This window comes from Bufo bufo, chromosome 3, assembly GCF_905171765.1.
Source record: "Bufo bufo chromosome 3, aBufBuf1.1, whole genome shotgun sequence".
In the NCBI taxonomy this organism is placed as follows: domain Eukaryota; kingdom Metazoa; phylum Chordata; class Amphibia; order Anura; family Bufonidae; genus Bufo; species Bufo bufo.
In genome coordinates this window covers 631,666,722-631,683,732 of record NC_053391.1, presented here as the reverse complement: position 1 = coordinate 631,683,732, position 17,011 = coordinate 631,666,722, and the positions used below count along the sequence as shown (strand labels likewise).

Here is a 17,011-nt window from a genome sequence, read left to right as displayed (position 1 = left end):
CACCTGTCAATCACTTCAAAATGTGTCCAAGGGGACGTCTCATGGTGAAAGGTGCCCGGCTGCAGCCATGTCGTTTAGGTGCCCAGCGCCGCCTTCTGAGGTGAAATCGCCGCCCTCCCTTTCATGCGATCTGCCTACCTTACGTCATCACTGCCTCTCTAACCACCGCTCGCTTCATCCAGATCCCGCGAGCTTTGAACCAGGCTGTAGGAGGTTGGATGGCTGGGATGGGCTGTAATAGGACAGTCAGTGGAGGTTCGAGCGAAGTGCGCCGGGCCGGCGCATGCGCACTTCGCTATACGAGGCCGCTGCCAGTAGTCCGCACGGGAGCATCAGGATATACCTAGTGCGCACATCCGTGTGTGTTTTGCGGACCGCACATTGCCGGCACTAAAAGAATATGCCTATTCTTGTCCGCTATTGCGGACAAGAATAGGACATGTTCTATTTTTTTCAGGATCGGAATTGCGGACCCGAAAATGTATGGGTCCGCAATTCCGTTCCACAAAATGCGGAATGGAATTGCGGATGTGTGAATGGACCCTTACTCTTAATTTGCATTTAAAGTAAGGCCTCTTGCACACAGTGCTGGGAGGGAAGGGGTTGATATAGGTCATCGATATCAGATCACCGGGGGTCCAACACCTGCCACCCCCATGATCAGCTGTATGAGGAGACGGCACGTGCATAGACAGAAGCAGCAGGGGTGGTCTCACTTCAATACAAGGCACTTACTAATGTAATGTGATTGTCCATATTGCCTCCTTTGCTGGCTGAATTCATTTTTCCATCACATTATACACAGCTCGTTTCCATGGTTACGACCACCTTGCAATCCAGCAGCAGTGGTCGTGCTTGCACACTATAGGAAAAAGCGTCAACCTCTCTGGTGGCCCGGACCGTGGGAGCGCACACAGGCTGGTGCTTTTTCCTATATTGTGCAAGCACGACCACCACTGATAGATTGCAGGGTGGTCGTAATCATGGAAACGAGCAGTGTATAATGTGATGGAAAAATGAAAAAGGAAGCAATATGGACAATCACAATACATTAGTAAGTGCCTTGTATTAACTTCCTCTACATGATAAATGCCATTTGCTGAAGTGAGACAACCCCTTTAAAAGGTCTATAATCTGATGATTTTTGTGCTATTTAAAGGGGTACTCCAGTGCAAGAATAAAGCTGTCCTTGGGGCTGCACATGCTGTAAACACCACTCCCCCCGCTGCGGTTCTGATGGTGTCAGGTCCCCGCTGAACCCCACTTCATGATACTGTCTCGACATAGCGGGAAATGGCAGTGAATGCTGCACAGCCAATCACTGGGCGCAGCCATCACCCAACACAATGAGCCCTAAGTGTCCCTCTTTGACCATCCAAAAAGTTGGGTGCAGGGGCGGATTGGCCATAGACTCCACAGGGAAATCTCCTCATGGCCGGGTACATAATGCTCTAAGCACCGGGCGTCCTCCTGAACTCAGCAGTATCACGCTGTAGTGAGGGTGGCGGTATTTTGTGCTGCACTGCGGTATTTGCCCAACCTTCTATCAATTTGGACCCACCTTCAACACCGGGCCACTTTTTAGGTTTTGTTTTCTAGGGCCACTTTGAGCTTCCAGTCCGCAGATGGTTGGGTGGTATGTCAGTATTATTTATGGGTAGAATATGGCTGCCTTGTGTGTGGGCACCATACTGCAGCATTATAAGGTGTACAGTATGGGTCAATTATTTCAGGAAGTCACTGACTGCACGTCCATTGTCTATGGGGATGGGCAGAGACTCGGGAGCGCCCCTGCTGGGCACGGTGGGTTATAACAGTTCTCCTGCTTGCCCTTGCACGCTCAGCAGATGACCACGCCCCCTCAAACACGTGGTCTCCCAGTTGCCTAGCGATGGAAGCGTCCGGGCTGTAAAGGCTGCTCGGTGCAGGGCACAGCCGGGGACGTCCTGCCTCCGCTCCCCGACCCCATCACCCGAGACCGGGGGCATCCCGAGCTCCTTCACCATGATCGGCACTCAGGTGGGGCACAGGCTGCTGTACTGGGAGGTGTGTAACTGTGGGTGATATCTACACCTTCCTGTCTGTGGCTGACATGAACCATCCGCAGCTTCACTTCTTGTAATTGGCTGCCAGGGGCAGAGCCGTTTCCTCTTGTCTGACTGTGTTCACACTTGCAGCGCTTTTTGGTACTTTTTTTTTTGCATGTAGATTCAAGTGCATGGAATCCACAAATTCTCCGTGTAAAGTCCATAGGGGGATGAATCCAGCCTAATGATCTCAATGGAATGTATGGAAATATTCAGCAATCCTGCTGTGGTCATTGTACACATGCATGCTCGGCTCAGGGGGAGGTGGCAGTAGTAGGCCATTGTCAGACTTCTCTCACTGAATACATAAGGATCAGACATGTTGAAATCCAACAGCCCAATCCGTCACTCCCCAACATCAGGACGCACATATTAGCTGGTCGTCCATTATATGAAATCTGTGTGTGGCCGGCTTAAAAAGCACCCATCAGCAGGATCCACCTTATTAAACCAGCCATATTGCCTGTTAGGGTTGACCCTGCTGATTAAAATGATAACTGTCTTGTGAAGAGTGGTTGTGACGTTTCCCCCCCAAAATGAGACATATGCTTTATACCAGGGATGCTCCAGCTGTTGCAAAACTACAACTCCCAGAATGCGCTAATAGCTGTAGGCTGCCCAGGCATGCTGGGAGTTGTAGTTTTGCAGCAGCTGGAGGGCTGCAGGTTGGGCATCCCTGCTTTAGGGCTCGTTCACACAAACGTGTGAAGCCTGTGCTGTGGATGTCAAATTGCGGTCCGCAATGCACGGGCACCGTCCGTGGGGCAGGCGCATGGGGATCGTAGACCCATTCACTTGAATGGGTCCGCAATCCCTCCATTCCGCAAAAAGATAGAGCAAGTTCTATCTTTTTGCGGTGCGGAAGCGCGGAACAGAACCCCACAAAGCACTCCGTAGTGTTCCATTCCGTTCTTCCGTTCCGCATCTCCGGATTTGCGGACCCATTGAAATTAATGGGTTCGCATCCATGATGCGGAATGGCCACGGAACGGCGCCCGTGTATTTAGGATCCGCAAATGCGGTCCGCAAGACGGCAACGGGCTTCACATGTTCGTGTGAACGAGCCCTTATACAAATGAGGGCTTCAGTGCACAGATGGGCGGAGCCTAGCATCAGCGCACCAGATTTCCCGTGCTGGCCCCGCCCCTTGGTGCACTTGAGGCAAAAACAAAAAAGTATTTTTTCTTCTTCTTGGGAAGACAGGTATCACTTTAATCAGCAGGATTAGCTGTGCCAGACTATACATGGTTCAAAAGGGTTGATCCTGCTGCTAGGTGCTGTTTAAAGGTGCCATCACAGGCATATCGCTAAGAGGTGGGACCCGCTGCTCCCATAGAAGTGAATGGGACCGCACCACCCCTGCTCCCATTCATTTCTATGGGGCAGACAGCAATAGCCGGGCCAGCGCTCGGCTATATTCGGCAGCCCCATAGTAATGAATGGCGGGCGGCTGCGCATGCGTAGTGCATCCTCCGTTCATTTCCCCGCGCTGTTCTCATTGTAGGTGCAGGTCCCAGAGGTGGGACCCGCACCTATCAGACTATCCTAGCGATATGCCCCCATTGTCTGTGATGGGAATACCCCTTTAAGAGTGTCCCCCATTCTGAAATCATGTGGTACACGATTGGCCATTTATCGGGGGAGAGGCCTGGCTCACGTCCGCTGTCCCCTCCATATCAGCTGCTTCCGCACTAAACGCCCCAGCTAAGGCTGAATTCACACATGCAGTTTTTTCATGTACTTTTTGAGCCGTGCACAGGAGCGGATACAAACGTGACAAGCAGTTCTTCCTGTAGGTTTCTCTTTTCTGGCATGTTTGACGCCGACCTAAAGCCTTACTAATGCATGTATGGACTGCTTAAAGGGGAAGTTCATCTCATTTAAAAGGGCTTTCCTGGACTACAATACTGATGACCTATTTTCCGGTCAGTGGAGGTCCGACTCCCGGCCCTCCCACCGATCGGCTGTTTAAAGAGGCGCTCAGGTGAGCAGGTTGCCAAGCACGGCGCCTACATTGTATAGTGGCTGTGCTTGGTATTGCAGCCCATGCCCTTTCACATTGAATGGGACTGAGCTGTGCTTAGGTCACTTGACCGATGAACATGACACCACTGGTCTAGGAACAGGTCGCAGCTCTCACCAGAGCGCCGTGGCTTCTTACATCTGATCAACGGGGTGCGGGGAGTCGGACCCCCACCAATCACAGGTAACAATATATTAATCCCAGAGAACCCCTTTAAGTAGGTCATTGAAACCACCTGCCTAATGTTAGGCAGGTCTCCCTTATGTCACCAAAACAGGGCACGGGCTCCACAAGACCTCTGGAGCTGCATCTGGGTTGCAAGGTAGGAAACACATGATGGCGCTGGAGCGGAGGGGGTCAGGAGGGGTGCATGGGTTTTGTTGTATTATTTTAATAGTTTATGTATTTTTGGAAAAAAAAACACGGACAATTCCTTTAAGGTTATGTCACAGTTGCAGCCCTGACTCTCAGATGTCTTCTCAATCATTTCATAGCTGGATGGAGACCTTCTGAAGCCACAGTTCATGGAGCAGCTGAACTATCTGAGAGATAAAAGTAAATCATTGCCGGAGAAAGAAAAATGTGACCAGTTGGCCGCCTGTCTGCTCATATCCTCCAAGTTCAGCAGCCACAAGAAGCCTCCTGGAGCAGCAGACAGAACTCCACAAAGACCCAAGACGGCCATGGCTTCTCTTGGTAAGGTGTCACAGAAGGAAATGTGGTGGGTGAGGAGGAGGATGGATGAGGAGGAGGTGTGCAGGTGCAGGCATTGTCCTGTCTGGTATGAGTACAGGTGGGAGAGCTGAGTCAGCCGCGCGGCCGGTGGAAAGACTTGTCTGTGTGGTACAGTAGAACTGTGAGCCTCATGAAATGGTATTACTCATGAGGTCTGCTCTTGTACTCGGAGGGATGGGCCAGGTTTAAACAATTAGCAGATGACAAACTTCTAAAATGTTGAAAATCGCCTACTAAAAATGAAATTCTGAAGTGTTTGGGGCCATTTACAGTTGCCTTGGTGCTTGCTCTGGTCCATAGAACATCTGAAGGTCATAGAACCGCGTAGCTACGTCAGATGAAGGCACAAATTCATTATTCTGTCCACACAAAGGACCATGGATGAAGCAAAGCCCTTATAGCTGACGCCTATCTGACTGCCACTTGCAAGTTCTATAAAGTTTCATCGGCAGGCGCTGTAGAATCGTTTTTTTTAATTGCCGGCTACAGGTATCTGTTCACACTTTTGTTGGTTGGCTCCACTCCCTCACTGGAGCAAAATAGAATTTTTTTTTGTGTGATATTTTTTAAAAATCGCATTTGATAAGGCCTCTTGCTCATGACCGTATGCCCTCCGAGACATACGGTCCATGAGTGGGCCATATGTCCGGAGCGGCATTGATCATGCGCATGGGAGCGCATAGATCACAGTGATGTTGTGCACGTCGGGCCGCCCGCGGGGGTATTGTCCTGCACTTATATGATCATATGAGTGCGGGACAATAGCCCCGCGGGCGGCCCGACGTCCACAGCATCATTGTAACCTATGATGCTGTGCGCTCCGGGACATATGGCCCACTGTCTCGGAGGGCATACGGTCATGTGCAAGAGGCCAAAATCTGGTGTATCCCTAATCACCTAGCTGATGGGGCCAACATTCCCACCCAGTTTTGTAAAGTGGTGACACTGGTGTAAATGACAAAACATGGCAAATTTTTGTGTAAAAAAATAGTGGAGCACATTTACCAAGCTCGCTGTTTTTTGGCCATAAAATGAAACAGGCAGATTTCATTCAATTGTCCTTCTTTTGTCGCTTATTTATTAAAAGTCATACAGCAGTTCATGAATTAGACTAGGTGTCAGTCTGACCTCTGGTGGTTGTTTATCAGTTAGACGGGTTCATATTCACTTTTAGGTGCAAAAAAAGCCACACCTGCATAAATAGGTTGAAAAAAAGTAGCAAAAGTAAGAAAACTTCTGAATTAGTCCAAAAAAAGGTGCAAAAGCCTCCAAAACAGGAGCAATATCAATAGTAAATGTGAAGGGGGAAAAAAAAAAAAAAGAAGACATTCTAAGGCTACTTTCACACTAGCGTTCGGAGCGGATCCGTCTGATGTTTCATCAGACGGATCCGCTCCTATAATGCAAACGCTTGCATCCGTTCAGAACGGATCCGTTTGCATAACAGTTTATTTCAGATCTGATTTTTCACTTCGGAAAACTCAGATCCGACAGTATATTCTAAACACAGAAGCGTTCCCATGGTGATGGGGACGCTTCAAGTTAGAATATACTGAGAACTGTGTACATGACTGCCCCCTGCTGCCTGGCAGGTGCTGCCAGGCAGCAGGGGGCAGACCCCCCCCCCCCCCCCCCCCCCCCTGTATTTAACTTATTGGTGGCCAGTGCGGCCCCCCCTCCCTCCCCAGTATTAATTGTAACCAGTGCGGCCCCCCTCCCTCTATATTCATCGGTGGCCAGTGCGGTGGCCAGTGCAGATATTAAATATGAGCAGTGCGGTCTCCCCCTCCCTCCCTCCCCAGTATTAAATATGAGCAGTGCGGTCTCCCCCTCCCTCCCTCCCCAGTATTAAATATGAGCAGTGCGGCCTCCCCCTCCCTCCCCAGTATTAATTGTAACCAGTGCGGCCCCCCTCCCTCTATATTCATCTGTGGCCAGTGCGGATATTAAATATGAGCAGTGCGGTCTCCCCCTCCCTCCCTCCCCAGTATTAAATATGAGCAGTGCGGTCTCCCCCTCCCTCCCTCCCCAGTATTAAATATGAGCAGTGCGGCCTCCCCCTCCCTCTATTCATTGGTGGCCAGTGCGGATTCAAAGTATTGTGATCAGTGCGGCCTTTCCTCTCCTCCCCCCCCCCCCCCCCCATCATTGGTGGCAGCGGAGAGTACCGATCGGAGTCCCAGTTTAAATCGCTGGGGCTCTGATCGGTTACCATGGCAGCCAAGACGCTATTGCAGTCTTGGCTGCCATGGTTACTTAGCAACAAATAGAATCATTATACTTACCTGAAGAGCTGCGATCTATGTGACCGGCCGGGAGCTCCTCCTACTGGTAAAGTGACAGGTCTGTGCGGCGCATTGCCTATAGACCTGTCACTTACCAGTAGGAGGAGCTCCCGGCCGGTCACATAGATCGCAGCTCTTCAGGTAAGTATAATGCTGCTATTTGTTGCTAAGTAACCATGGCAGCCAAGACTGCAATAGCGTCTTGGCTGCCATGGTAACCGATCGGAGCCCCAGCGATTTAAACTGGGACTCCGATCGGTACTCTCCGCTGCCACCAATGATGGGGGGGGGGAGGGAGAGGAGAGGAGAGGCCGCACTGATCACAATACTTTGAATCCGCACTGGCCACCAATGAATAGAGGGAGGGGGAGGCCGCACTGCTCATATTTAATACTGGGGAGGGAGGGAGGGGGAGACCGCACTGCTCATATTTAATACTGGGGAGGGAGGGAGGGGGAGACCGCACTGCTCATATTTAATATCCGCACTGGCCACAGATGAATATAGAGGGAGGGGGGCCGCACTGGTTACAATTAATACTGGGGAGGGAGGGGGGGCCGCACTGGCCACCAATAAGTTAAATACAGGGGGGGGGGGGGGGTCTGCCCCCTGCTGCCTGGCAGCACCTGCCAGGCAGCAGGGGGCAGTCATGTACACAGTTCTCAGTATATTCTAACTTGAAGCGTCCCCATCACCATGGGAACGCCTCTGTGTTAGAATATACTGTCGGATTTGAGTTTCACGATGTAACTCAAATCCGATAGTATATTCTAACATAGAGGCGTTCCCATGGTGATGGGGACGCTTCAAGTTAAAATATACCATCGGATTGGAGAAAATTCCGATCTGATGGTATAATCCTGACTTTACATTGAAAGTCAATGGGGGACGGATCCGTTTGAAATTCCACCATATTGTGTCAATGTCAAACGGATCCGTCCCCATTGACTTGCATTGTAAGTCTGGACGGATCCGTTTGGCTCCGCACGGCCAGGCGGACACGAAAACGCTGCAAGCTGCGTTCGGGTGTCCGCCTGCTGAGCGGAGCGGAGGCCAAACGGTGCCAAACTGATGCATTCTGAGCGGATCCGCATCCACTCAGAATGCATTGGGGCAGTACGGATCCGTTCGGGGCCGCTTGTGAGAGCCTTCAAACGGAACTCACAAGCGGAGCCCCGAACGCTAGTGTGAAAGTAGCCTAAGTCTACATGCACACGACCATATGTATTTTGTGGTCCACAAAAAATATGGATGATGTCCGTGTGACATTCGTATTGTATGTTTTTTTTGTTTTTTTTTGCGGATCCATTGTAACAATGCCTATCATTATCCGCAAAACGGACAATGATAGGACATGCTCTATATTTTTTGCGGGGCTACGGAACGGACATACGGATATGGACAGGGAAGGGTCATTGATCCAGGGAGTTAATTCTGATTGTCTGATTTGAGTCGGGAAGGAATTTTTTTCCCCTAAAATGAGGAAAATTTTAGAGTTTTTTTTTTTTTTGCCTTCCTCTGGATCACCTTGCATGATATCAGGCAGAACTATGTGGATGTATGTCTTTTTCAGGCTTACAAAAAGTAAAAAAGAGTTTTTAAATAATAAAAAAACAATGAAGATCACGGTAGGGATATTTTATAACCTTTTTCAGGGTTCTCTTTTATAGAGATGTAGGGGCGTCATCTGTAGTTCTGAGGACTGGCTGATAACGGTGTCACCACGGAAACCTGGTAATCCATGGTAATCCAGCATGTCACTTCTCCGCCTGTTGCTACACAACAACCCAAATGTATCCAAGTATTACACATACAGCCTGACACCTAGTAACCGATTCTGTGTTTGTTACAGTTCACACTGTGAAGCCTTCCAAGGCTTTCCATAGAGACAGAAGCCAAGACAAATCGGCCATTTTGTTAAATTTTTTTCCATTACAGTGTTCACCGTACCAGATAAATACGTTTATGCTTTAATAGTTCGGGCATTTGGGGAGGCAGCAGTGCAAATGATCTTTATTATCTAAAAACTCATTTTTTCTTATTTTTTAAGCCCTTCTAGGGGACCTAAACCTGTGATCTTCAGGTTTAATACAACGAGTTTATACAGTAGTGTATATTCTTATGGAGCACGGCCACCTGCAGCAGGCATTCATAAGACTGTACCTGTGATAGGCCTGGTAGCCTCCAGCAGATCCAAGATCCTCTGCTTTCCTCCACTAGACTGCCGGTCACGTCGCCTGTATTGCATCCCACGACAAGATGATGAGCTGCTCTGTCTGCTGGTTTCTCCATTTTGCCCCTTGGGAAATTTTTTAAATAAAAAATAGGTACAATAAAAAAAAAATTAAGAAAGGTAACCAACACGTATGCAGTTGTTTGTGCGAGTATCTGCCATTGTGCCACTAAAAAGTCACAACCTTACAACATTTCAGCAGTATAACATTTTAGGAGTCTTCTCATCACTTGCAAAATTCGGGAAATGATGAACAAAATGAGCGCGGAGAAGCACCTGAAAAGTGGCTTTAAAAAGACGCAAGCTATGGGGGAGATTTATCTATATTTATATTTACCCATACGCCAGTCTTGATCTCCCTGCTCTGGCGTGAGATGTGCCTAATTTAGGCCTCTTGCACACGACCGTGGCCATGCTGGCATACGGCACTGGCCATGTGCATTCCGCATCACAGATGCGGACCTATTCACTTGAATGGGTCCGCAAATCCGGAGATGTGGTGCGGACCCCCACAGAAGCACTACGGAGTGCTTCCGTGGGGTTCCGTTCCGTGCTTCCACTCCGCAAAAAATAGAACTTGTTCTATCTTTTTGCGGAACGGACGGATCTCGGACCCCATTCAAGTGATTGGGTCCGCGATCCACATGCGGCTTCCCCACGGTCGGTGCCCGTGCATTGCGGTCCGCAGCACGGGCACGGCCCGCACACGGTCACGTGAAAGAGGCCTAAGGCAGATGCCTCTTAATAAATTAGACACGTCTCTGCCCTGCCGTACACCACAAACTGAAGCCTACGTCAGCTACAGGCCGGTGTATGCCAGTCTCTGACAAAAGTTATAGCCCGAGCCGCACAAAGTCCTTCCGCTAAACCCTGCCAGCCCAAAATGTCGCTAATTATCGTGAACATATAGAGTGCGACTTTTTAATGCCACAGTATCGGCGTAAAGGGCGTTCCTTTTATCTGCAACTTTTTTACAAAATTGTTGCATCTTCTAGTTTTTATACCGCCGTCGCCACATTTCAGACAGGGGGCGTGGCCAGCAGCTGCGACAAATTTATCTTCATTTACGCCAGTTGTCTGTTGCCCATGAAGCCAGCAGCTCCTAGCTGCCGTAGATTTCTGTTTAGGCGCTCAGACTGCCGGCGGAAGCAACTAATTTAGGGCTCATCCACACGGCCGTTGCTCTGCCGTTCTGTGCATTGGGGACTGCGGGTCCCCAGTGCACAGGCAACATCCATTCGGATTCCGCCGACAGATCCAGACCCATTCAACTCGAATGGGTCCGTGATCAGTCCGCAGGGCAAAACATTTTTTTTTGCGGTGCGGAGGCACAGGGGCTCTGTTCTGCATCGGACCTTCTGGATTGCATACGTGATGCTGTGAAAACGCTGATCTTGATAAACCTCCGCCATCTGTGCCCTCTCATAGCATGTGTTTCTGTAGAACTGTAAGGAGATCTCCGAATAGTCTCCGGAGACATCTGCCCTTCTCGCAGAGTTCACAGCATGAATACACGGACACACAGTCTAGACAGCCCGCACCTCGCCATCACTGCATTCATCGTCCTACAGTATGTGTATTTTTACCTTCCGTATGAAAGGCTTTCACTGTATGGTATTCATTCTTCTTAACCAGAGGACATTTCTCCATTGAACGCCTTCCTGACTTCTCGACACGGTGGATTACCTATTTATGGGTCATGTTCTTCCCACCTCCAGCATTTGTGACCCTGCCTTCTTGTGGCTCACATAGTGATGGTCGGACAGCTCGCCAACTACATCAGGCAGCACTTGCAGAGGACCTGCTACCAATCCAGCCATGTCTAAGTCACTACTTGCATTCCGCCATGCAGTAACCACTCTGGGGTATCTGTTCTTAGAACTGCATGTTGTTCCGTCCTTCAGTTATTGCTGCTAGAAGTTTATTCCTGAATTCACAACACGGTGTTACCGGTTTGGGGAGTAACCCTGCGCAGTCTAACACTATCCAGTCAGTGCTGCCAGTGTAAGGGCTTGTTCACACGAACGTGTGCTGCCCGTATCCATATTGCGGACCGCATTTGCGGAACCACAGTACACGGGCACCGTTCCGTGGCCATTCCGCATCACTGATGCGGACGCATTCATTTAAATGGGTCCGGAGATGCGGAACAGAACAATAGGGAAGCACTACGGAGTGCTTTCTGGGGTTCCGCTCCATGCTTCCGCACCGCAAAAAGAGAGCAAGTTCTATCTTTTTGCGGAACGGAGGGATAGCGGACCCATTCAAGTGAATGAGTCTGCGATCCCCATGCGCCTGCCCCACGGACGGTGCCCATGCATTGCGGACCGCAATTTGCGGTCCACAGCACGGGCTTCACGCGTTCGTGTGAACGAGCCCTAAGGCCCCTTGCAGACGAGCATGTCCGGATGCGTCCTGGGTGCATTGTGGCAAACCCACGCGAGTAGGTACCCAATTGCAGTCAGTTTTGATTGCGCGTATACAGAACGCAAAAAAACGGCCTGTAAACGGAGAAAAAAAAAAAACGGTCGTGTGAAAGAGGCCTAAGGGCTCATGTAGACGAACGTGTGCCAGCCGATCCGTGCATCGGGGACCACAATTTGTGGTCCCCAATGCACGGGCAACATCCATGCAGATTCAACTTGAAAGGGTCTGTGGTCCGTCCACACTGCAAAAAAGTTCCGGAGGCACAAAGAGAAACCCCTCCCGATGGCAGACCTATTCAGGTGAATGGGTCCGCATCCGTGATGCGATGCAATAACGGCCAGGGCCTGTATGTTGCAGACCCGCTGTTCGCGGGCTGCAATACGGGTCTGGCCGTCACAGGTTAGTGTGCATGAGGCCTAAGGCCTCATCCACATGTCAGTGAATGACAGACGTGTATTGTCCATGTTCTCCACAGACGGCACACGGATCCAACGTCTGTATCGTCTTTAGTCACATATGAGTGGTTTTCCAATGACCGTAGATGCAGACCAAACACATCCATTGAAGTCTATGGGACCTTGAAAACTACAGACACAATGATGTCATCTGTGTTCTGTCAGTAGTTTTAATGGACCATTGGTAGGAGAACATTCTTCTTCAGCCGAATGACACATGGAGGGCGAAAAACTGACACACGGACCAAAGACGGACCCTTCACAGACATATGGATGTGGAAAGCACATGAATGATCGGAGTTCTTTCCCTATCCATATGCCTGTTGCATAAACAGTAGAACATGTCCTGTACTTGGCTGCAAAATGCCGACCACAAACCCTTCGAAGTGTGAAATATATGCCAAGATCTGCATGAAATGTAGGCCATGTGAACAGACCCTCAGCGTTGTGTCTGTTTCCATAGTAAGAACAGGGATTCTAGAGATGTTTTGAGGGACAAGTGATTGAATATGTGTCCGGCTATGGTGTTGAAATGTTTTCTAATATCCAGAATCAAAATTAGTCCCTTATTTATCTCTTTTTGAAGGAGGAAACATATGGGATCCTTACGAGACAACTATGAATAGAGACTACCCTCATAACGTGTGTTCTCCACCAGTGGCCGTACGGTAAGTCATTACACTTGGCACTATCTCTCCATACCTCCCATCATCCCATTTCTTAATCACAATGTTGGCTGTCCTACGGTCCTTCTCCATTACGGTCAGGTAGATCTAGCTAGTATGGTATTGGTCCTCAAGAGTTCATCTTTATAGTGATTACAAAAAGTTGCTTAAAGGTGTTTTCTGGGACTTAAATATGGATTTCCTATCCTCAAAATAGAACATCAATATCTGATTGGAGGGGGTCCGACTCAACCCCCCCCCCAGTCAATCAGCTGAAAGGGGCCGCTGCACTATGGCAAGTTCTGCGGCCTCTTCCCTGGCATGTGATGTCATATGCATCCGCCAGATGGCCTTTGTATAGCTCTTCAAGTGAATGGGACTGAGTTGCATTACCGTTCACAGCCACTATACAATGTACGGCGCTGTGCTTGTTACACTGCAAGCATAGGTCATCAATATCAGATGGGGGAGGGTCCGACACCCGGCACACCCGCCGATCCATGTGAGCACCGCTTCCTCTTCATTACATCTCTCCTTCTGTACCAGTTTGTAACTCGTCTTGTTTATGCTTAGTGCAATTGTCTGTATTATGTATGTATCCCCCTTCTCATATGTACAGCGCAATGGAATGGATGGCGCTTTAATAATAATAAATAATAATAATTACATCGCACTTTGTCTCGGAAGTGCGGTGTAATACAGGTGCCCGCCCCATTCAAGTGAATTACACTACGCCACTGCTCCATTGGAGACAACGCGTAGTGTGATGACAAGGAAGCGCTGCTCGCATGGAGTGCCGCCTCCTCCTCTCACAGCTGTTCGGCAGTGGTCCTAGGTGTCGGACCCCCACTGATCAGATATTGATGACCTACCCTTTAACTCATAATATTGGCCGTGGTCCACAATTGGTCAAAGAATCATGCGGGTTATTATCTTACAGTAATTAAAAATCTCCAGTCATTTTCTGTCTACAGACTACAAACAAACCCTATATAGTTTGATACAGTTGCAATACTTTATTCCATATATCCACTACTTCTTACTACCACACATTTGGTAGGTAAGTCAGAAGTAAGGGACCAATGGATCAGACTACACTGTTTCCTTGTATAGGTCTCCGTAGGAGCTGTAGTATACATCAGAATGTATGGAATAGTGCTGCAGACCTTGCTAATCCGTACAGAAGCATCCAGTAAAAAACCATTGGAGGTCCTCCTGGCACATCCCTTTGATGAACTCTTCAAAATGCAATTTGAAAATAGCCTAAGGCTGGTTTCACACGGGCGTTGCTGGAAAAGATGCGGGTGCGTTGCGGAAACATGCACGATTTTTCCACGCGAGTGCAAAATATTGTAATGCGTTTTGCACGTGCGTGAGAAAAATCGGCATGTTTGGTACCCAGACCCGAACCCGGACTTCTTCACAGAAGTTCGGGTTTGGGTTAGGTGCTGGGTAGATTGTATTATTTTCCCTTATAACATGGTTAGAAGGGAAAATAATAGCATTCTAAATACAGAATGCATAGTACAATAGTGCTGGAGGGGTTAAAATAAATAAATAATGTAACTCACCTTAATCCACTTGATCGCGCGGCCCGGCTTCTCTTCTGTCTTCATCTTTGATGTGCACAGGAAAAGGACCTTTGATGACGTCACTGCGCTCATCACATGGTCCATCACATGATCTTTTACCATGGTGACGGATCATGTGACGGACCATGTGATGAGCGCAGTGACGTCACCACAGGTCCTTTTCCTGTGCACAGCAAAGAAGACCGAAGAGATGCCGGGCTGCGCGATCAAGTGGATTAAGGCGAGTTAGATTATTATTTATTTTTTTTAACCCCTCCAGCCCTATTGTACTATGCATTCTGTATTAAGAATGCTATTATTTTCCCTTATAACCATTTTATAAGGGAAAATAATAATAATCGGGTCTCCATCCCGATCGTCTCCTAGCAACCGTGCGTGAAAATCGAACCGCATCCGCACTTGCTTGCGGATGTTTGCGATTTTTCACGCAGCCCCATTCGTTTCAATATAGAGCTTGCTGCGATTTTCACGCAACGCACAAGTGATGCGTGAAAATGGGTCCAGATTCAGTGCGGGTGCAATGCGTTCACCTCACGCATTGCACCCGCGCGGAAATCTCGCCCGTGTGAAAGGGGCTTAAGAGCGCTGCAATCTCATTGCTTGCTATAGGCACTACTGGCTCTACTACTACCCCAACATCTGATGTTGAAAACAGGGGTCCATTGTTTCAGAGTGTTCTTTAAAACCAAGACGGTGGGCAGATGACCTCTCGCTGTATGCTGCGGCCTCTATTATTTTTGTGTAGGTCGTTTAGACTGTAATAACATAATATAGCGATTATGTTGAGAGCGGTTTATAATGTACCGCTGCCGTCGTTGAATCATTTAATGAAAATGTCATCGGTAAGGTCACATTACAGGTGTTGGTGTCACATCCATCCGCACACTGCACTCAGCTACATCGCTTGTCTATTGAATGTCATATGAATCGTTAGCAGCATGCATAGTCTACAGGACCGACCCTGTGTTTATCTCACAGACCCAAGACATCTAAAAGCTACAGAAACCCTTACTATCTGTGTGACCCTGTTGGGATCAGCATGTACAGCGATGAGTTTTGCTGGAAACCATATTCCAAGCCAGAGCCTATCAGAGCGGCAACAGCATCAGGAGCCAGAAACAACAGACCTCATCCTGACCAGGTTCGCCATACATTATCCATACGTTATATTCACCATGCATATCCTTTCATCTGATAATACATTACATATCATATACATCTGCATAGTCTCGCCATGCATTAGCTAAAGCCCTGAGTGATATCCTGCATGGCTTTCAGCTGTTGAGGGCGTCTTGAAAACAATGGACAAGCTCCATTTATTTCATTGAGAGAATTCTTTTGTTTTCTCTGCAGTGGGGCTTCAGGACAAGCAAGCACTCCAAGGGGCCGGGCAATACCCTTTTTTGATAGAAGGGTCCCCCAATAAAAAAAAGTTGATTGCACGATGTTCTGTTTCTGTGACCCTCAGTGATCACCCGAATGCTGCGATGGAAAAAAAAACAAAAAAAAACGAATCGCTGTTGTTTAGTCATCTCGCCCTCTGAAAAAATAAAAAATGATCAAAAAGTCATACATGCCCCAAAATGGTACTAATAAAAACTACAGTTCGTCCTGTAAAAAACAAGCCCTGTAGAAAGAAATACCAAAAAAATGATAGTTTTTAGAAAATGACAACACAAAACATTTTATCCAAAGTTTTTTTTATTTTTATAAAAGTACTAAAACTTAATAAAAACGGTATAAATCTGGTATCGTGGTAATGTTTCTGACCTACAAAATAATAGTAACATGTCCATTTAGCGCACAGTGAAAGGTGTGAAAAGGAAACAAAAAAGTGGTGGAATTTATTTCAATTTCACTCACCAAAGAATTTTTTTTCAAAATTACTGGTAATTGGTGCCATTAAAAATATACCGGTAACATGTCCTGCTAAACGCCAACCCTCATACAGACATATAAACGGGAAATAAAAACGTTATGGCCCTTGGAAGGTGTGGCTTGACTAGAAGGGAGCAGATGGAAAGGAATACCACATGACTGCAGGATTCGTCTATGCACAGCCTGGAATCGTGAAGACACATGAGTCTGCATAGGAGCTGTATACAAAACATGGTACGAGTTGTTTTTTTTTGTTTGTTTTTTTTTATAAACTTTTTGTAAAGTTGCTTCACTTTTTATTCTAGGTGTATGGTTAATTTTTTTTTTTTTATTCATATTCCATCACTCAACATCAAACTACATTTTATAATATTACTAAGCAAATTACAAAAAAAAATAATAAAATGTCAAGGTCAGATTGTGTGGCCCTCTTTTTTGGAAAAAAACAAAAACTTCTAATCTTGGAGACAACTTTTCATGAAAGGCATGCCGAAGGCTACTGACTGCAGATTCCTATTTCACACCTTTTACACCTGTCTGTACATTTTAGGCCTCCTGCACACAACCTTTTTCTTTTTCCCCGTTTACTGGCCGTTTTTTTTACGTTCCGTATACGGAACCATTCATTTCA

General features: G+C 47.9%; 1 protein-coding gene across 1 annotated transcript in view; it reads left to right on the top strand.

Annotated features, from left to right (window-relative positions):
• The first annotated feature begins 1,924 nt into the window (after positions 1-1,924).
• TEX26 (testis expressed 26) overlaps positions 1,925-17,011 on the top strand; it is a 57,529-nt gene continuing 42,442 nt past the window's right edge. The window contains exons 1-4 of the mRNA XM_040426160.1: positions 1,925-2,019; positions 4,605-4,806; positions 12,832-12,913; positions 15,481-15,643. Coding sequence (XP_040282094.1) covers positions 2,005-2,019; positions 4,605-4,806; positions 12,832-12,913; positions 15,481-15,643 — 462 coding nt within the window. The 5' untranslated portion in view covers positions 1,925-2,004. The remainder of the gene's footprint in view (positions 2,020-4,604; positions 4,807-12,831; positions 12,914-15,480; positions 15,644-17,011) is intronic.